The following is a 21,399-nucleotide window of genomic DNA, read 5'->3' as shown; positions in this document are numbered from 1 at the left end:
AGCCCTGACCTATCCCTCAGAGGATGACTGAGTTCTCCACCGAACCCCCCCAAGTCATGAACCTCACTTCCTCCCAGGTGTCTTAATCCAGTTCACTCAACTTGAGACCCCCAGACTTGCTTTTTTTTTTTTTTTTATCTTTAGAGGTAAACAGAAGACTCCCCTGAAATGTGTGTGGGACTGTTTACAGATCGATATGAGCTGGGAGTGAGATAAACATAAAAACTAAATGGAAATACATAATCATAGTTTCAGGACTGAATCAGTTGTTTCCCGCTAGTTTTGATAGGTTGAAAGTAGCAACTGGGTGCTCTCTCTGTTGGTTTCTAATTAAAAAAATATTGATGGAATTTGTTTTAGTTGATATTAATTATTTAGAGTGGCATAGCTGGTGAAGGTTGGTTTTTTTGGTGTTGTTTTTAGGATATACTCTTTCAATTGTATTGGAAATATAAATTCTCGATTTCACAATTACTCTCCTGATTTTGTGGGATATTTTATGTTATCTCTATTGTGTTCATACAATAAAAACAATTAAAAAAAAACAATTAAATCTCAATAATATCCTGGTTGAATAAAAGGTCAATAAATTATGATTGAAGCTCGCCAGTAGGCTTATTTAACCCAACACCATTATGACTGCTTTAAAAAAAAGAAGAAAAAAAAAAGTCATTATCATTATAATGGTTATAATAAACCATGACGAGACAAGCTGATCCGTAACATAATCCGTCTCCATGGAAACGCTCTTAATACGGAAAGCTCGCTTGGACAACAGGAGCTAAACGCGAAGGGAAGTTAGAGGGGGCAACAGGAGGAGGCCATGGCTGGATGGTGACTGACGTGGAAGGTGGTGTCAGGACTGAGTGACAAACTTCGGGGCAAAACAAGTCCAATCGGTCCCGCTGCGGGTCTCGCTGAGCTCGGCACGATGAGTCTGGACAAAGCAGAGCTGTGCGACTCGCTGCTGACCTGGGTGAGTTTGGTATCGGCGAAGTTTCTCAGCAAGGCTAACAGCCGGCTAACAGATTGACAGCAGGTGGTAGCAAATTAAGAGGTAATACAACGTTACTTTTAGAAGTTATTAACTCACGTAATCGATATTAAAAAAAAAAAAAAGCTTTACTGACTTGAGTAAATTGACGCGGAAGTAGTCGTGAGGTACGAAAGTTGTTTGGTTGTAAGCTAATTGTCGCTAGCCACCAAAGCTAACCAGCGAGGTAAACACACGGGAAGTTTTTTTTGTTTTTTTTTATAGGTGGTCCTGTTTTATCTCGTGTTACCAAACTGACCTGCGGTGTCAGCGAAGTTGACTGCCAGGGAAACAAACCCCCCAAGTAGCTTAGTGTAAGCTGAGAGACTTAGGTTATCTTAACTAACTTTCTTTTCACGCATCGGGGTGAACCCACCTGTTTGGCACCTCGTCAGACAGACAGGACGAAATCATTACTTTATTTACTGACTTTTACTTGATGTTGCTGTGTAACTTCAGACCACTATTTTCCTGCAGGGTCATCGTTTTTGCCTTGAACAGGGAGAAAGAAAAAAAAATGTTTTAATGCTGATTATAGACGGATGAGACAATAGCTGCTCAAATCCATTTAATAAAAAGTCTTGATTTACCAATGATTTGAGATTATTATTTTTTTTATGGCCCACATTGTGTTTTTGAAAAAGATATTGTTATGGTAATAGTCCAATATAATGTAAATAGAGGATCTAGAAACCTAAGGATAACCCTGTGCAAGCATCGGATCACTTCGCAAATTTATGGTTTGTTAAATTTCACTTCTTTAATGAGTCCTTCTTACTGTCTTAATTTTCAGTTGCAGACATTTCAGGTGCCATCATGCGACAGCAAGTATGACCTGACCAGTGGAGTGGCCGTTGCACATGTACTGCACAGAATGTAAGCAGATGCAGTCACACTCGCTGCTGTTTTGATTGTCTGAGAGCACAACAGGAACTCGGAGGAAATGGCTTTTAGAAATTCATCCAGAGCTCACTCACTCACTCACTTAGATTTGCTTATCTGTAATTTGCGCTAAAAGTCCACTATCTGCAAAATTTTAACCTGTTAAAGAATACAGTTTGAAGCCTGCGTGGTTATCTGAGTGTAACTGCCCAGCTGTGGCCTTGGATGCCTCCGACATCGGTGTGATTTTTGAGTAAAGCAATCTGTTCAGGTCCAATCACTTTTGGTGGGCTATTTGTATTTTCTATGTGCCCAAAACTACTGATAAATTATGCAACAATCTGAAAAAACCAATGTGTTCTTTTACTCTAAGGTCACTTTATCTGCTTCTTCATCATTATTCCCACACATTGTTATTTTTAATGAATGGTTTAGCTCATGTTATTGTGCTTGTGGGGGACAGAAACACAGAGCCTCACTGCCCTGTAGCCTCCTGTGAATCTTGATGTCCAGAGAAATGTCTTCGCTACAGTTCTCTTGCGCTCTCATTAACAGAGACCCCTCCTGGTTTAATGAGACATGGCTTGGCAGGATCAAGGAGGAGAGCGGGGCCAACTGGCGCCTCAAGGTAATTTGTGAAACAGCAGGATTTGACAGAATACCCTATAGCTACTTACAATGACCAAGATGTCCTGGCTTTTTTTTGTTTATATCTCCTTTTCCCCTTATTAAATTGAGGTTCAAGATTGTAACTCTTTGTTTCATTCTTTCAGGTCAGCAACCTGAAAAAGATTCTTAAAAGCATGCTGGACTATTATCACGATGTAAGAAGATTTTATTTTACTTCTTCAGCATCCAGCACTCAATTCTTCTCGAGGCTCGAGCCTAATGTTTCTTCCTCCTCCACCATGAACAGGTGCTCGGTCACCAGGTATCCGAGGTACATTTGCCAGACGTGAACCTTATAGGAGAGATGGGGGACGTCACTGAATTGGGCAAGCTGGTGCAGCTCGTGTTGGGTTGTGCTGTCAGTTGTGAGAAGAAACAAGGTAAGCTGTCAGCTGTAAAAGGAAAAAAAAGAAAGCAGAGGTAGCCAGCTGTGAAAATAACAGTGGATTAACTGAAAGTCAAATCACATGATTCTTGTTTCAGTCATGGCCTGAGCATCACAAGTTGATAAAATGACCACATGCTGTTTTCTCCATACTGAAGGCTATTTTACAGAGTATAATTCAGAAAACCAAAAACTGATCAAGTCTTTTGATTATTGAAACAACAACAACAACAGGATGAGCACTGGCTCTCTAAAAATAGACACAGTGCTGGTTTCAGTGTCAGGAGAGTATTTATGTTAATCTGTATTTGGCTGCACCTTCACTGGTCTTTGTTGTCTCTTCCTAAACACAGAACAAATCCGGAAAATAATGACACTTGAGGAATCTGTCCAGCATGTTGTGATGACAGCCATTCAGGAGGTGAGTGAGCTTCTTCACTTATCCTCTCCGTTCTGTCTACTTTGCATTAATCCAGCTCTTAGTCATGCTTAATTCACCGTCAAAGAAGTCTGGATAAACATAAGACAGAACAGCACCCCAGAGACTAGACTCTGGTATTTCAAGTGCATCTTTAGTTATTGAAGGTCCCATATTGTATAAATTCAGATTTCCACTTCTTTTATGATCGTAAAGCAGGTCTAGATGCTGCAAAAGTACTGTGAAAATGTCAAAACGCTCAGTCCACACAGCCTGTATTAATAACCTGTGCCGCATGGACTTCCATGAGTTTGTAATGTCGCAAACTCGCGCTTGTGTCCATATGTCCGCTCTCAGCAGAGGTCACGCTCCACCCTTTTATCTGGAAGACTGGAATTACTCCCTCATGGTTGTTTGCCAACCAGTCCAGTTGTAGTTTACATCTATATCTGTCCAGACTCATAGAAAAGGTGTTGAAAAAACTTCAAAGGAATTGTAATGTGTTCACATGTTTGGCTGATAAAGCTGACTGACGATGCTCCTAATACAGATGTTGCTGCAAAGAAGCTACAAATTCTAAAAACGCAGATGCTTCAAGCACAGAATATCTATGCAATTGGATCAGTTTCAAGGTGGACACCCAATATTTGTGTCACCAATTCTGTATCCGAACAAATGTGAAATATGGTCCCAATCTCCCCTTCTGTTACTGAGTTACGGTGTTGAATAATGGCCTTAAAATGGTTTTGCAAAACATTTTGATGTCATAATGATATTTACTTTTGACCTTTTGGATATAAAGTGTCATCAATTCACCATTGGACATTGAAATCTTTAGATATGGCCACTAATGTGTTTTGAGAGGTCACAGTGACTCTTGGCCACCAAATCTTAATAAAGTTGATCTTTGCGACCAAGTGAGCGTTTGCACCAAATTTGAAGATATTCCCTCAAAGGGCTTTTGAGTTATCACGTTCACGAGAACTGGACAGACGGATTGAGAGCCCGAAAACATAATTCCTCCGGCTTTGGCTATCACTGGTGTAGAGGTGGGTGGCACAGTGGTGCATTGGTTAGCATTGTCACCTCACAGCAAAAAGGTTCTGGGTTAGAATCTGGGCCTTTCTGTGTGGAGTTTGCATGTTTTCCCGGTGCCTGCGTCGGTTCTCTCCGGGTCCTCCGGCTTCCTCCCACCATCCAAAAAAAACAACTGGTTAATTGGTGGTGATTCTACAAAGTGTGAATGAGAGCGTGAATAGTCTGTCTCTATGTGTTGGCCCTGTGATTGACTGGCTCCCTGTCCAGGCCGAACCGTGGCCTTCACCCAAAGTGAGCTGGGATAGGCTCCAGGCGGTCATTCTATCACAGAGCTAGCAAGCTACAAGACAAGAGAAAATCTGTGATTTACTTGGACGTCCATCACTTACAAAAGTTAAGAAGAGAGTCCATGATATCGATACGTCTTACAAACAAACACAAAACAGGCTGACATGTAAAATGTTCATCATTATTATAAGCGCACAGATATTATGAAGGTCAAGAATGCAAATAAAACACCAGAAAAGTGTGAAAATGGGATCTTTTTAAAAGGAACCTCTGGGGGTGTAAAAACATTGAACATCCTCCAGATTTGACCAAACAAAGAAATCCAGAAAGCCACACAAACCTGCTTTTGAGCCAGATGCCTTCAGTGAGTGTCGTTCCTGCTTTTTTTTTGTAGCTTTTATCAAAGGAGCCGTCATCCGATCCAGGAAGCCCAGAGACCTACGGGGACTTTGATTACCAGGTGAAACCCACAACACATTCAGCCCTCTATGTATACTAGCTCCGCACTCTGATCTGGTACTTCCTAACACTGTTAGTGTTTGGCATTAATGTTTACGCCCCTCCACTGTGATCAGTCTGACATCACCTTTGTCTGCACATTCTGTATTTGCAGTCCAGGAAATATTATTTTCTAAGTGAAGAGGCAGACGAGAAGGAGGACCTGAGTCAGCGCTGTCGAGACCTTCAACATCAGGTTGGTTTGCCAAATGGAGTTAATTTATTAAGAAGCTACTTTGTCAGAAATAACTGTAGAGCAACTCTTCTATCGGTTTACAGAGCAGACAAACAAAAATAGGTCACCCTGCAATTATTTGTTTTCCCCCATCATACCACAATGCATGCCATTAATACTGCACGTACCTCCACGCAAAGCAGAATAAAGTTGGTTACCTTGCTGAGAAGGAGGTGTGCAGCCTTTTTGCCTTTCACAATAAAAGCCGCTCTTTATTTTTCAAGGTGACCTATTTTAACATTATATTTAGTTACCAAAAGCAGTAATTTAATACAGATTTTAAACAATAGTAAAGAGATGAGAGCCACGAAACAGAAATGCTGCATTGTGTGGGAATGTCTGACCACTAATAGGTAAACTACTTTATAGAGAGATAATTACTGACTGCAAAAGCACTGATTGGTGATGGCTAACAAACTGCTGACCATAAATTGTATTTAAAGCCGGGTCTTATTCCATGACCATCTTAAGGATCATAACTTTAAAACGCTATACTGATTTGATTTGATCTTTCTTTTGTATAATAGAGTTTTTGACAAGATCTGAAAAGGGAAGCCAATTTGTGGTTTTAATATAATATGGTGCCATCTCATCCCTTTCTATTCACCTGACTTTAAGACACATGGACATGTAGTTTCACTGTACTGTGGTTGCAGCATGTTCTTTATTGTGTTTACTTGCAAACGTTTGTGCTTTGGCCTGTATTGATTAGCCCTCCTGACACTCTGTTTGTGTTCCCATGGCTTGTTTGTGCAACACTGACTGTGAAGGGACTAATTTAGGTTTTTTAAAGATAACATTCTAGTCAATAGTTGCATAACATAAAGATAAAACTGACACATTGCCTTGGGATGGAGCGGGAGCCAACAATAATTTGTACCGCTCTCAGCCCACCTGTTTGTTTACTTACTCAGCCCACGCGTTGGGGATTAGTCATTTGTGTTGTTTTGAAAGCTATTTGCTGTTACTGGTCCAGTGCTAAAGCATGCAATCTGTCCTTAAAGTTCAGTGTAGGGTTTTGCTGTATTCAAACTGCAAAGATGTCCTACAGGTAAGTATCTGCTCCCCTTTTTTTTTTTTTATATTGGAATGCAAGCTTGTCTAACTGAAACCTCAGTTCAGTCTGATGCAAACGTCGCCCCCAGTCATCCCCGTTCCTCAAACCAAACCAACTTCATCAGCCTGAATTCAGACCTTTAACAGCATAACCAGTGTTACTTATGTTTCTCAATGAGCTGTACATATTCATCTATTTATATCACGAGGATCTGGTTTAGACCCTGAGGTAACGCTAACAACTGCACTACTGAGAAAGTTCCATCTGAGACCTCTGCACACCAGCTGACTAACAAGCTTTGAGCATGGGAAATGAAAACAAAGCATGTGTCTAAGGTCCTCTTTGTACTGAAAGTGGTGAGTTTGTCGATGTGCATCTTGTTTTTCTCCTCTGTGAATCCGTCGTGTGCCAGTACTGTGGATTTCTTTTGTCTTTTTTTGTTTTGTTTGTTAGCGTACTTGATAAGGTTACACTTTTAATTGGTTTTCCTCTTCCTCTTTTTTCTGGCACTTCTTCTTCGTCTCTTGTTTTTCCTCCCTTTGTACAGCTGCACATCCTCTTCATTGGCTTCTCTCTTAGCAGTCCATTACAGACTCTGGCTTTGTGCCTCCTTTTGTAATGTTTGTGCTCTGTTTCTTTCTCCCCCCCACCGACAGCTGTCAGTGGCTCTGGAAGAGAAGTCGTCCCTACAGGCGGAGGCGCGCTCCCTGAAGGAGAAGCTGAGCTGCTGCGACTCTCTGGACGCCTCCACCACCGCCATCACGGGCAAGAAGCTGCTGCTGCTGCAGAGTCAGATGGAGCAGCTTCAGGAGGAGAATTACAGGTACTCATCCAGCTCCGCTGTCACAAGGACAGATACAGGAGATCATTCCTGCCCACTGCAATAAGACTGTACAATAACTCACCTCTGGCAAAATCCATCACACATCAATAACACAGTTGCACTGTTGGTTGGTTGGTTGTTTGTTTGTTTAATTCTTGGCACTGTTTTTAGTTGAGTTTAATTTAATATTATTCTATTTTTATTGTATATATTGTGCATTTTTACATTTTATATTTAATATTTTTTACTACCTCTATTTTTTATTCAGTTACATTTATTGCTTTGCCCTGTATCTATAAATGCTGCTGTAGCGGAAAAAAAAAAAAAAGTCCCTTTGTGGGATTAATAATGTGTCTATCTATCTATCTATCGCTCTCTCTCTCTATCTCTCTCTCTACTAGCAGTACACCCAGAGTTTGACTTACTTTTTAATGAGTATTTAATTCAAATGCACAACGAGGGACGAAGCAGACACTCATTACACATGTTGACATTCACATAATTTCCTCATCCTAACCACAACTTCTCCAAGTTCTAACCGTGTAGGTCATAAGAGTCAACACCATATAAACATGCAAATGAGCTGCTGTTGTCGAGTCGTCTTCCTCCCTTCAGTGTCTCCCTATGAGAACACTCGCTTACGTAAGTCCCTGTATGTCTCAGACTGGAGAACAGCAGAGATGACCTGCGTGTGCGGGGGGAGACACTAGAGCGGGAGGTGACCGACCTGCACCAGCGAAATGTAGAGCTGACCAGCCTGGCGGAGGAGGCCCAGGCCCTCAAAGATGAGATGGACATCCTCAGGTGAGAATCGGCTTTTATTCATCCTGGGAGCCACAACACCGATGGAGATGATTATACAGTGATTATTATATAATGAATTGTACATGCCCTGTTACAAGCTAACAAGTTTGCACTCGAAGAAAACTGCAGAAAGTCACGCTTGGTGGGCGTCGAGTCACATGGACGCCGAGATTGTGCTCATGCTTTACAGCTTCTTTTTTTTCCTTCTTTTTTTTTTATGCAACTCATTCATAATTTATCAGTGCTTTACATACAGATTTCCCTTATGTGAAACTGTGAGATACATACCTTGTGAATATCAGCTGGCAATTATTGTTGAGCTAGTGCTTCAGATGTTGTTGTGAATAAGACGACTACCAACAAACCACATCAAAGGACCAACAATGAGTAACAAGCTAAAGCCTGATATCTTGATCCACAGATCTGCTGTACTTTACATTGCATTGTTTTGCCGCTGTAAACACTCTCCAGTTCAGATTTTTGCAACTGAAAATCTGCCCAACGAATGCACCATTTCTTCCTGTTTGATTAACATTTACTAAAAACTGCTACCCAACGGTGGGTGGAAGGTACTCGGGGCCCCGTTTGGTAACTTCCACTTAGTGGAACTAATGACACTCTTAATAGGTCATAGATCATTTTTAAAGATATACATTTTTAGTAGAAACGTGTGTTTGGTGTCGAGAGATACAGACAGTCGGTACGTCGAAAAGTTTTGCGAGACCAACTAACGCATCATTAGTTGGTCTTTCAAGGGATTTATTGACAAAAATGTTGAATATCACCAGCCTTCTCCTTTAAAGCAGTAGTTCATCTATTATCAATTTGCACTCTCAGAAACAACCCACGCTGCCCACACACAGACGTCCATTCAGCTCCTCTCTGACATCTGTGTTGATGAAAAGAATTTCATGCATTGACACGGGCTTGCGTCAGAGTTGTTGGTTTTGTTAAGTACATATCCACACTGTTGTATTGTGTTTACCTAAAAATCATATTCCTCTTCTGGTGCTCGACACCTCCCACACGCTCCTTTCCTCCCCCTCAGGCACTCGTCTGACCGGGTGAACCAGCTCGAAGCACTGGTGGAGACGTACAAGAGGAAGCTGGAGGATCTGGGAGACCTGCGCCGACAGGTGCGCCTCCTGGAGGAGCGCAACACCGTGTACATGCAGCGCACGTGCGAGCTGGAGGAGGAGCTCCGCAGGGCCAACGCCGTCCGCAATCAGCTGGACACCTACAAGAGACAGGCAAGCTTGTGGGCTGGAAGGAGGAGGGAGAGTGATGCTTGTTCCCGTGTTGACATCCAAGTGACGTTAAACAGAGTCTGGCTTCTGCACGTGTTTGGAAAGCCTTTCCGTTTTTACAGCGGGCTCTTGCGGACTGTGTGCTCTCTTTGACTGTACAGGCCCACGAGCTTCACACCAAGCACTCTGCAGAGGCCATGAAAGCCGAGAAGTGGCAGTTTGAGTACAAGAACCTGCACGACAAGTACGACGCGCAGCTGAAGGAGAAAGAAGTGAGTTGGTGAACGTTGTCGGGGATTAAAAGGTCGATTGTGGCAGGAAAAGCATGCGAACGTCACTCGCACACTGCTATTACAGAGCTGTTCTACCAGTGAGGAGCATCTGTTTATAGCGCTCGTCTCAACGCTCTGTCAGATTACCTAACAAGGTGTCGTAGCGTAGTATATTGTGTAGCTGAACATTTGCAAGTGATCATTACAGGGCACACTTCCCTGCAGGATTAATTGTTACCAGGCAAATATTGTACTATTCTTCAGCGGACTCCCACGTCTTGTGTCAATTCTCACACCTTCCGCAAACTGACAGGAGTGATTAATGTCCTCACTTACTTGTGGGAGTCATGCTAGCTATTAGTCTCGCTATTAGCTCTGTGGCTCATGTGCTTATGCTTTATTTCTTAGCGTCTGATCTCAGAAAGAGACACACTTCGGGAGACGAACGATGAGCTCAGGTGTGCACAAGTCCAACAGAGGTGTCTCAGTGGAGCAGGTGAGCAGGTTAAGCTGCAAGATAATCAGCCACTTACGGTAGAAGACATTTTTTCTTGATCACTTTTATCCAGCATTAAAACCTGTTGCCTTTCACATGGTTGCACTGTGCGTTGGTGGAGCACCATTAGTTAAGTGAAATTTATTGATGGAGCTAAAAAGACAAAAACAAATGCAAAAGGTAATTCACTGCAAAAAAATGTGAAACATTTTTTCTTAGCTGTGATAATGAGAGGCTAAAAATATATATTAAAAATATATATATATATATTATTATTTTTTTTTTTTTTTTTTTAATCATTCACCTTAAAAAACGTGAATCAAAATGTTCTTTTTCAGCTTGAAACCAAAATAACATAATCAGGCTGCTTAATAAAATCTGTAAAGGGTCCAGCTGACACTCAATCTCTCTCCTCTCTCTGCAGGAGGCTTGTGTGACAATGGCGTCGCTGTGGGAAACCTCGCTGCAGAGATTATGCCTACAGAGCTCAAGTATGTCTGTTATTACTCTGTATCTGTGCATATAGGCTGCGGTCTGCAGATTAACGCGTGCATAGAAATCGAACCGAAGCGCAACAAGAGGCTTTTCTTTGAACCTGCAACAAAACGTGCTTTGGTGGAACTATGACGAACCCACTCGTGCTCCGTATTCATCTCGCTAACACGGTTACAAAAAGTTTATTTTTAGAAGTTGAATGCGCACTTGGCCCGAGAAATAGTGACACATGGCAGTGCTGCACGTTTGGCCTGGGCGTTGTCGCATAGAAGGCTCAGACGTATCGGCAGCTTTCCTCTGATCCGTTTATTCGGTCCCCCACTTTGTTCCCCTTCCTGTTTTCCTTCACCTCTTATGCCCCCTTCTCTTTTTCTCACCGCGTTTCTTTACCAAGGGAGACAGTGGTGCGTCTTCAAAGCGAAAACAAGATGTTGTGCGTCCAGGAGGAGACCTACAGACAGAAAGTTGTGGAGGTTGAGGCTGAGCTGGAGGAGGCTCAGCGCAGCAAGAACACCCTGGAAACTCAGAACAGGTAGGAGTATGTGTTTGTGCTCCAGTATACAGCCCAACGTCTTAAATAACCGGACCCCTTCTAGGCGACCATATTGTGTGTTCCTGGACGTTACGCAGGTTGTTTGGCTGATACGAGGAGTGATATCGGCCTAAATGTCAGCTCACCCTCTGGACTGTGTGTACAATCGAGCTGTGTGGGCTGGACTGGAGGACAGACGGCAGAAAGCCAGATTGTCCCGCGTGTGTGTGTGTGTGTGTGTGTGTGTGTGTGTGTGTATGTGTGTGTGTGTGTGTGTATTTACATGCCCGTGGGCATGTGGACATGTGGGTGGACTGTGTGCGTGTCCGTGTGTATCTGTGTCCGTCCATTGCAACACCAGGCCTACGGTGTGGGAAGCATCCTCAGCAACAGTAACAGGAGGAGAGGAGTGGCGTGAGCATGCGCAGTGGAGCCAAGCGGTGAGGCGGCGGCGCTCGGTGGAACGGATCGATGCCGCCTGCAGCAGATGTACAAACATCCACAGGACGCTTTGCGAACACCTTTCACCCAATGCAGCAGCAACGTCATGACTTTGTGTTTCATCTCGCACATCTCGCTTTGGTTTATGTCTCCACTGCAAACGCTCCCTCGTCGGCACGTGTCCGTAGCTCTTCACCCTCACAACCTTTTCTTCTCGTCTTCTTCCCGTTTTTAAAAAGGTTGAACCAGCTGCAGATCTCAGAGCTGCGTTCTCAGATGGAGGAGCTCCAGCGAGCACTCCAGCAGCAGGACAGCAAGAACGAGGATGTGAGTGGAGAGACCGGCTTCTTCTCTTCTGCCCACTTTGGTCGTTTTTAGAAGTCATCGCAAAGTTTTCAACAATCAAGCTGACCAAATATTGAGATGATATACACAACGTGCATGTGATTGATTTACTTTTAGCACTATAACCTGTAGAAGGTGTGTAGTTATAAGTCGCAAAGCAGTAAATCATTTTTATTACTTTTTTTTAATTTTTTTTATATACATTCTGTGGACCAACAAATTTACAAAATTCCTATTATTTCTCAGTATTTGTTTAAAAGTGAAGCGGTTATATTTTAGCTGACTCTCCCTCTCTATGTAAAAGCAAAGTGTTTGCATGCCACATTAGCGTTTGTTCTCCTACTTTTGATACATGCTGTGTGAGAATTTAACCCGTGTTTGCTGTGGTGACTCACCGTTAACGCCTGCCCCTCCATGTCTGTCTCTCTCCGCCTGCCCCCCATCGGTCAACTCTGCCAAAATCAGGCCATCGTAAGTACGGCCCGCCCTCTGTCCACCTGGCCCATGATTTGACTCTTTGACAGCTTGATTTTCATAGCTTGTACTGTGTGTGTGATTCAGTGTGCCATTTAAAAAGTATGAGTTTTTAGTTTCATAATTTTTTCCATTTTTTTTTTTTTCCTTCTTTGAAGTCCTCCTTATTGAAGAAGAAGCTTGAGGAGCATTTGTAAGTACTCCACCGCTGCCGACTGATTCTGTATCCATGTGGGTTGCAAACAAAAGTGAATTCACACACTCGTGATGTGTGACTGTTGCAGAGAGAAGCTCCATGAAGCCCACTCGGACCTCCAAAAGAAAAGAGAGGTCATCGATGACCTCGAGCCCAAAGTGGACAACAGCAGTAAGAACTTTCACAGAAATATCACGTCAGACCCTCTTAATTCTTCGAGCACCTGTCTGTGTCTGCGCTTTCTTCTCTTTCAAACATCATTTTTCTGCCTCAGTGGCCAAGAAGATAGATGAGCTCCAGGAGATCTTGCAGAAGAAGGATGAGGACATGAAGCAGATGGAGGAGCGATACAAGCGCTATGTGGAGAGGGCGAGAACGGTCAGTCCACCTCAACATGCTGAGGAAAACGCATTCCTCAGCATGTCCCTGGTTAACGAAACGCTCCGCCATTTTTACATAACAAAGTCTGTTTACTTGTCTTGAGTCTGCCACTCAGCTGAAGACCGCTGTTAGTCTTCTACTACTGCATGTTTTAAAAAGGAATAATAATCTAAGGTTGTGGAGGTAAAGCATTTATATCACCTGCCCTCTGGAGGATGCTCTCAAGGCTGCAGTGTGTGTGTGTGTGTGTGTGTGAGAGAGAGAGCGATATCAGGTTGCGTTGTTGGCAGACTGGTCCCATTTCATTTTGAAGTATTATTAAGTCGAATCAATTATTTAAGAGTGCAGTGCAGAAGAAATGTTCACTCTGTGTGCAGGTGATTAAAACTCTGGATCCGAAGCAGCCGCCGGCGACAGCGACGCCTGACGTTCAGGCTCTGAAGAACCAGCTGACGGAGAAGGAGAGGAAAATCCAGCACCTGGAGGTTGGAGCCTTCAACCTAAAGAGAAAATACATGGTTCCTCTAGTTCTTTAATTCTCACTAATGTCTGATGATGTGTTCCTTTGCATAGCACGACTACGAGAAGAGCAGGGCCAGACACGACCAGGAGGAGAAACTCATAATTACTGCGTGGTACAACATGGTAAGTGTACGAGTACACAAAAACAACGTGCGGGATACACACCTCCGCGTACCCGCCACCTAACTCTTCACTCTTTCTCGCTGCTCCGCCCTCTTCTACGTCCGATCACAGGGGATGGCGTTGCATCAGAAAGTGTCTGGCGAGCGGGTGGGTCCCTCCAACCAGGCCATGTCCTTCCTCGCCCAGCAGAGACAGTCCACCAACGCCAAGAGAGGCCTGACGAGACACCACCCGAGATGAGACGCGCAGGCAGGAGAACGCGCGGCAATGAAGCGAAGATGCTGCGATCCACTTCATCTGAACTCCCCGTATCTTTGCCTTCACACCTTCCCTGGATCACTTCAGTTTTGTGTCATGCTGCTGCTGCCCCCTGCTGGCTCTTGAAAAGAAGAGAAAGTTGCTTTTCTCTGGAGCCCCAAAGAGATGTACAACTGTGTTTAACAGAAAGGACTGGAGTAAAAGGCCCGAAAAAGAGGCCGTCTCACCTTTTAAGGTGACTTTTATTTCCTCTTCAGTGTCTTGGCTTCACTCCTGTTTCTTCAACGTCTTTGTTTTGTATATTTTATGTGATGCTGTGAGATGGATGTGAACTAGTTTTGTCGAGGTTTCGGCCTCCATGTGCAGATGAGGAAAGAGTTATTAGGGGTATTACAGTTACTACTTTAAGTGCTAAAGCTACCCATGCTGTCGTTATACCTCCATATACAGTAGAGACAGATAGTCACATTCACTGTCTTAGTTTTGTTCATGTTATTGGAATTTTCTCTTTATTTTTATCCGAGTGCGAGTTTGATTTTTTTTTTGTTGTTTGAATTTGAAGGAGCTTGAATAGACGTGCAGATCATGGGGGTGCTTTAGTCTTGATTTCTTTTGTATACACTTGAATATCTTTCCCGAAAACTTCAAATTAACTTAAGACTTTTTCATATTTTTCACAAACTACTTTCAAAGCACGTCGTCTTTATAAGGGTGGTTTATTCAGGGCCTCGCCAGACTTTAAATTCTCCCTTTTATGGGTGAGACTGAAGACGGAGATGTGTGCAGTGTCACACATCAGTGTCAGATAGATTTTACTGTAAGAAAACTGCAGGTTTGTGTTCATATGTCGGGTCATGTATGATTTCTCCCGACAGTGTTCTCATTTCTTATTTTTAAATGTAATTCGACTTTTTATTTTTTTCTTTCTTTTCTTTCCACTACTTTTCCCAAAGATTGAAACAGGGTGTCTGGTTGTGAGGAGGACCTAATTGCACTCACCACTTTAGACTAATGGGAATACCCTCTAGTTGATCATGAAGACTGGAAAACACAATATGAGAGAGTCCCCTATGATAACAGCTTAACTAATGGCTGTTTACTTTGCTGCTACAATTAACTGGAAGGAAATGTTCTCTTTAATACGCTGGAATTGTTTTGTTTTCTACCGATATGAAGTCTGTGGCAGAGAAAAAAGCTGAGGCTGTAATAGACAGCACATTCATCAAACACTACATCTTGCCCCCCCCCCCCCCCCTCCCCAAACTGCTGGTTAATTTTCCATTTTGATTTGATCTAGTCGTTTTAGTCTGTCCCATATCAGAGCTGCTGTTTTGTGACTTGTACGTCCCTGTAAATGCTGCAATCTACGCAGACCTGAATCATGCTTTTGTGTGCGCACGTTTTTTTTTTTGTGTTTTTTTTTTTACCGACGTTTGATTATTTGAGTTGATATTTATGGTGTGGCTTCTGTATCTTTTGTAGCACATTTGCATGGCGTGAAGTTGTTAACTTTTAGGTTGTCAGTGTTTGTTTGGATCATTAAACGGTCTCGTAAATCGTAGCATACACAGGGTCCTGAGGCAAGTTAAAGATCTGTAGTCCTGTCTGTTCTACTTTTGCACTACAAATAAATGGGATCTTAAGATAAAGATCATCTGGTGTTCTCTTTGCCAAAATAAACTGAAGAATCACTTGTACTGTCCGCACTGATGGAGAAATACGTATCCAGATGAAGCCAAGAAAGAAGTCTGAGCCAGCTTTTCTCACCTTGCCCCTTCTTCTGGGTAAACTTTAAAACTGCAACCATGTAAAGGCCAAACTGATGAGTCAAACTTCTCACATCCTTTGTACAACTGTTGACAAGCGGAGGGAAATGGTGAAGGCATTGTTAATCCACTTTCCACAAGCATGTCTCAATAGTTTACAGAGAAGCAGCATACCTCGGTGTAACGGACCAACAATCAGTCACCAAACGAGATGATGCACGATAACAAAGAGGCACGTTAAAGACGGAAACGGTCGAGGACTAATCTGTTGGTACTCTTAACTCTCATTGAAACAATGATTCATTCCTCCTGAAAATTGAAGAAATCAAAAGCAATTTACTCACGCATACATGCGTGCATTTTATGTCACAGAGTAAACCAAAAAATGTGAAAAAAAAAAAAAAAAAGATAAAGTATTGTTTCTTCTTCAAAGATTAGTCCAAAATGACCTCGACAGATTTGTTGGTATCCCCAGAAAAGACTGCAAATAAGGTCGGTGTTAAAGATCGACAAAGAACCAAAGCAAACTGAATTCAAGCGTCGATTTTCATCAGTGCTGTAAATTATTAGGTTAACAGTCCCATCAAAGTTGTCATTGGCATTTTCATTTGCTTTATTATTTAAAATATTCTATTCACAAATCAAAAGAAAAGTCTGATTATTACTAAATATAGAATAATTAAAAAAAAAAATTACGATTACTTTTGTCATTTTCAAGATATTTCAGAGAGAATTGCGAGATATTTATTTTCATGAAAAGGTACCAACAAATCACCCACAACTGTACATTACCAAAGTGCGGTGGTTTTGTTTGTGTTGTTTAAAAAAAAAAAAAAAATCTCGAGTCTAAAATATCTTGACGTCACACACATATCCTGAAAAAAAAAAACGCTCTAAAACGGCGGCAAATTGTTCAGCTTGATTTAGTCACGTGTAATCCCACGTGACGACGAGCGCAACAATAGTTTCAGTCGAACGCTCCATTTTTTATTTTTTTTTACCTTCAAATTTTTGGTAAACGGCAGTTTCACTTCCGGCACAGAGGGGAGGAGCCACAGAGGGGAGGAGCCACAGCGACGCGACGTCATCAAGGAACCATTAAACATGGCCGACCGGAGGTGATGGACGGCTAAAGTTAGCGAGAAGGGTTGGTACAAATCTGCGAAACCCTCCCGAGTTTTTTGGATGCAGGTATCTGAACCGTGCCGTCGGCCGCGTAACTGCACGTTTCTGTCTCGACGCGTCTGACACATGAACCGGAGGTTGGAGTCGAGCTCGTTCGTCCGCGGAGGCTTTTCCTGAACCGGGCATTAGCCCCGCGGTGTTAGCCACGTTAGCAGCCGAACCAGCGCCTGCTTTTGTTTTTGTCAGGAAGAGACGCGGATGAGCTCCAGGGCTGCTTTTGTACACACGAGATTCATTTCTGTTATTAACTGGACTTTGTAGCTGCGAACCGGAGCTTTCCGTCGTCTTGGTCTTTTTTATTTTATTTTATTATTATTTTTTTTTTTAAGGCCAACTTGGCCACAGAAGCCATATTTCTCTCCAAAACGGACACATACTCGCTTTTGAGTTTCTGGACTGGTGTCTGTTTGCCGAAACTAAACCCAGGAACTATGGACCCGAAACGCGCACACGGTAAACCTCACACAAGCGGCGGCGGCGGCAGCAGCGGCGACTCCAGCTGCGGCAGCCCGGGGTCCCCCTCCGGTAGCCCCGCGCAGCCCGCGAGCAGAGGAGCCGCGATGCCGGGCGGCAACGCGTTCGCCAACGACGGCAGCTTCATGGAGATGTTCAAGAAGAAGATGGAGGAGGAGGAGAAGAGGAAAAAGGAGACTCTGCGAACAGGTGGAGAAGCGAGAGCCACCGAGCAGGGACAGACATCAGTGGAAAAGAAGGCCCCTCCCGTGACGAGCTTTGTAAGGGGTTTGGCAGTTGTAAGATGAGATAGCAGCAGTAGTTCAACTCTCATCCAAACTCGAGCACCACGCAATCAGCCTTTTACTCATTTGTAATTGCCAGCAGTAGTTTCACACATGCCAGCGATTGTAATGTCCTTGCATTTATTTTTATTTTTTTTATAAGCGCACACAGTAGCTCGGTAAAGACGAGGGATTCTCCTCGCTGCCGGTGGTTTCGCTGGCGGTGCGACCTGAGACTAAATGTAGACCTTCTGCTCTGGTGTAGTCTCCATCATTGGCAGTCCACCTGAAAGGGCTCCGATAACGGTTTCAGTCTTCTATCCCCTAACCCAGGTGGGGAAGCGCAGAGGCGGTGTGTTCCTAAAGACCGGCATTGTTGCGAAGAAGCAGAAACAGGACTCGGAAGTAAGTGGGATCGCCGGCCGGCCAGCTTGAACTGCGCCATTGTGACTCCCCGCGGGGGTGACTTTAACCTCTCTGCCTCTTCTCCTGCAGGGCGAGCCAGGCAAGAGCGATGCTTGGTCAAAGTACATGGCCGAGGTGAAAAAGTACAAAGCCCACCAGTGTGGTGACGACGATAAAACCCGGCCTTTGGTCAAGTAGGCGAACACGAAGCGACAAAAGCTTCGAGCGGAAAACCACCAGGGCCGATCCTGCCCTTCTCCTACTGCCAGTTCAAGTTACCCTTCACTTTTAAGTCTTTCAAAAACTGCTTAGGTTGACACACAATTCTCCCTTTTTTTTTTTTTTTTTTTTTTTTTTTAAATTGTTTTTGTCTTGCTTGTTATATGTTGGACTCTGGTAATTTGATCTGGTGTCAAAAGGTGTTTCATAAACTTGCCTTTGATTATTGTTGAGTATCTTCGAATTTGTCGTGTCTGGTTTATTTTAGGGTTCATTAATGATTATTGGTTTTAATGGCCGAATTAAGGTTTCAATTAAATCTACACTGCCCAGGAATGTGTTTTGTTGTGCCTCAGTGTTGTTAGATTCTGTTACAGATGGTGCATAGGGAGTCCAGAGGAAGTGTGGTCTTTAATACTAGAAGCAACAGTCTCGTACATACAGCGGAGGAAGAAGTAAGTAAAAGTACCAACACATCAGGATAAAAGTACTTCATTATAAGTATAACTTTTGCTAATGTAAAAGTACAGAAGTATTAGCAGTAAAATGTTGTTCATACTATTGTATGTTGTCCAATAAGTCATAAAAAATGAATACTATAGTATTTTGTCCAAAATGTCTTCCTATAGTATGTCGTTCAGGTGACTTTATTTGTACCTGTAGGTAGATTTGTAGATTAAATGAGATGGTATCCATCTGGACAAACATTTAAAAACAATCCTGACAATATTCAAACACAAGAAGTACCCAAAGGCTTCGCTAATCAAGACCAATGAATAGCAATAAAAGCCACAACAATAAATAATCACTGGCATATAAAGGTCAAATTTATACTAAAAGCCTAAAAAAAAATGAAAAACGCCGGTTCCCCTTTTTGCACACAGCTTCACAGTTTGCCTCAAAGCTCAGTTTGGAATCAATAATAGTCCCAAAGTATGTATAAGACTTCACACCCTCAACTGTCTGACCCTAAATGCATGTGACTCTGGGTGTGTTGGAATTTTTCCTCAAATCATTAATCCCACCTTTAGTTGTGGACATGTTTAATTAAAGATGGGACTCTTCCCACCACATCACAAAGTGCTCGGTGACCGGACCATGGCTGGTCTCGCTGTCGTGCAGCAGGCCAACAATGACGGTCATCTGCATACTTTAAAATTGTTCTGTTGTCTCGTATGCTCTGACACATATTTGTGTGGAGAATAAATAACAAAGGGGGTCTGTATGCGCCCTTGTGGCGAGCAAGCGGAAGAGCAAACTGGGTCAGATAAAACTCCCATCGACTCTTGACTCTTCGTGTCCCGTTTGTTTAAAAAGTCCAGAATCCAGCTGGCAAAAATATCGATGAAGTTAAATTGTTCTAAAAGCCGACGGATTAAAATATGAGGTTGAATGGTGTTAAAAGCAGAAGAAAAATCAATAAAGAAAAGTCGAGCAGGAAACCGAATTCCCTCCCAAGTGTTTGAGGAGCAGTGGAATCAGAGTGTGTGTGGCGTCTTCATCTCCTCTATGGTGCATTTAGGCGAACTGCATCGGGTCAAGTGCATGCTCAGTGTCCCTCGAGATCTTTGTCCGTACCAGTTTTTCAAAGACTTTCATTAAAATGTAAGTTAAAGTAACCGGTCTAAAATCATTAAGGGTTTTGGGGAAGCTAGATTTGGGGACAGGGACAACAACAGCGTCCTTCCAGACGTTGGGAACGTATGGTGTCTTTAAAGATATAACGGAACAACGGACTTGGCTCCTTTCCACAGCATTTAAGTAGCCGGCCACATATACTGTCTGGTCCGTGACTCTTTATTTGTTTTGGCACGATAAAATGCTTTCCCAACTTCCTTTCGGTTTATGATAAGGTGCTGATTGTCTCGCGGTGTGTGGCTCAGTTCCTGAATTTCTTTCCTAAAATTAAACGTATCAAATTGATTATAAAAACAATTAAGAGCATTGGCAAACTCGGTATCTGAATTGAAACCATCAAAAGTGCGCTCAGTGCTGTTTTTTTTTTTTTTTTTGCATTCTGAAGGCCTGCCATTGTTTTCATGCAGGACCGAGCTTACCCAAGATTGTTTGCAGCCATTTTGTTCTGTAATTCAGATTTGTGTGGCTTCTCCCGGGGTACTATGGCTTCCTCCTACTGTAGTATGTTGTTAATGTTTTGCTAAAAAAGGAATGTCGTCCAAACTGTAAAAGTCATACTATAGCATGTCGTCCGAAATATGATAAAAAAATTTAAAAAAAAATTCATTTTTGTGTCACATTTTGGATGTGAAAACCACGCTGATACTTTTGGGTCACTTTTTGGCCGCCACGGGCAAACCGATCGACGAAAACAAATTGATAACGTTTAATTCCAAACATGTTGAGAGTGCGCAGAATAAACTTCCAAGTCGGTCCGACAAAACCTGCAGGAGTTCGTTAAAGTACAACACGTGTGAACTGCCAAAAATGGCGACTAAATTCAAAACGGCGGACTTCCTGTTGAGTTGACGTAGTGGTGCGTTGGAATATTTTTTACGTTTCGGTGTGATACACGTGTCTACCGATTTTCGTCCGTGTAGGTAAATGTGGCCGCCGGGGCGTCCGTGTGGGGGGGCTCTAGAGGGAACCATTTGTTCCACTCGCGACTTCACTGAAATACTACATTTTTCTCGGCGAGAGACGCGTGTACCAACTTTCATGAGTTTTTGAGTATAATAAAGCCTCCAAAAATGCAGCTGTTTACAGAGAATAATAATAATCGCTTGAACAAACAATAGGTGTAACCATTGGTGCTCGGGCCCTAAATATTATTTTAAAAAAAGTCATAGTATGTCGTCCAAAATGTCATAAATACCTCATAGTTACTGTCCATGACATCTTTCGAGAGAGACTCGGCTGAAGTATTTCAAACTAAACTTAAATCAACTGACTCCATTCAAGGGAAAGAGTTTAATTAAAAGTAGGCTTGAGTTCTATACAGAAACAAATTCATTCAAGTACATTGAAAATGTGTATAGCTCTTGTTTTTTTTTTTAAAAAGCTCAAATTCAACAATTTTCAGTTTACATTTCTTACAGGTATCAGTGATAATTACATTATGATAAAAACAGCACCAAATAGACACTGACCATGCATCAGAGAGGGAGACATACAAAAGGCACACAGTCCCGCTAGCCAATCAGGTTCACACCCTCAC

The 21,399-nt window shown here is 42.7% G+C and overlaps 2 protein-coding genes across 2 annotated transcripts; both read left to right on the top strand.

The window, feature by feature from the left end:
* Positions 1–777: 777 nt before the first annotated feature.
* On the top strand, positions 778–15,561 carry hook2 (hook microtubule-tethering protein 2). Its single transcript, XM_069149401.1, has 22 exons — positions 778–976; positions 1,827–1,909; positions 2,471–2,543; positions 2,689–2,739; positions 2,832–2,964; positions 3,323–3,390; positions 5,108–5,173; positions 5,327–5,407; positions 7,160–7,326; positions 7,990–8,130; positions 9,179–9,380; positions 9,539–9,649; positions 10,058–10,145; positions 10,570–10,636; positions 11,035–11,172; positions 11,853–11,940; positions 12,591–12,625; positions 12,717–12,799; positions 12,903–13,006; positions 13,387–13,494; positions 13,583–13,654; positions 13,766–15,561. Exons 1-22 carry the CDS (start codon positions 932–934, stop codon positions 13,892–13,894), a joined length of 2,133 nt encoding a protein of 710 aa, XP_069005502.1. The 5' UTR covers positions 778–931; the 3' UTR covers positions 13,895–15,561.
* A 1,207-nt stretch (positions 15,562–16,768) lies between these two features.
* On the top strand, positions 16,769–20,453 carry trir (telomerase RNA component interacting RNase). The gene is made up of 3 exons (XM_069149400.1): positions 16,769–17,597; positions 17,934–18,005; positions 18,096–20,453. Exons 1-3 carry the CDS (start codon positions 17,295–17,297, stop codon positions 18,201–18,203), a joined length of 483 nt encoding a protein of 160 aa, XP_069005501.1. The 5' UTR covers positions 16,769–17,294; the 3' UTR covers positions 18,204–20,453.
* Positions 20,454–21,399: the final 946 nt, after the last annotated feature.

The sequence above is a fragment of the Embiotoca jacksoni genome, unplaced genomic scaffold (genome assembly GCF_022577435.1).
Source record: "Embiotoca jacksoni isolate LCO1_2020_lvr unplaced genomic scaffold, fEmbJac1.0.p SCAF_15, whole genome shotgun sequence".
In the NCBI taxonomy this organism is placed as follows: Eukaryota; Metazoa; Chordata; class Actinopteri; family Embiotocidae; genus Embiotoca; species Embiotoca jacksoni.
The sequence above is the reverse complement of the archived record's forward strand: the minus strand, read 5'-3'. Positions and strand labels throughout refer to the sequence as shown.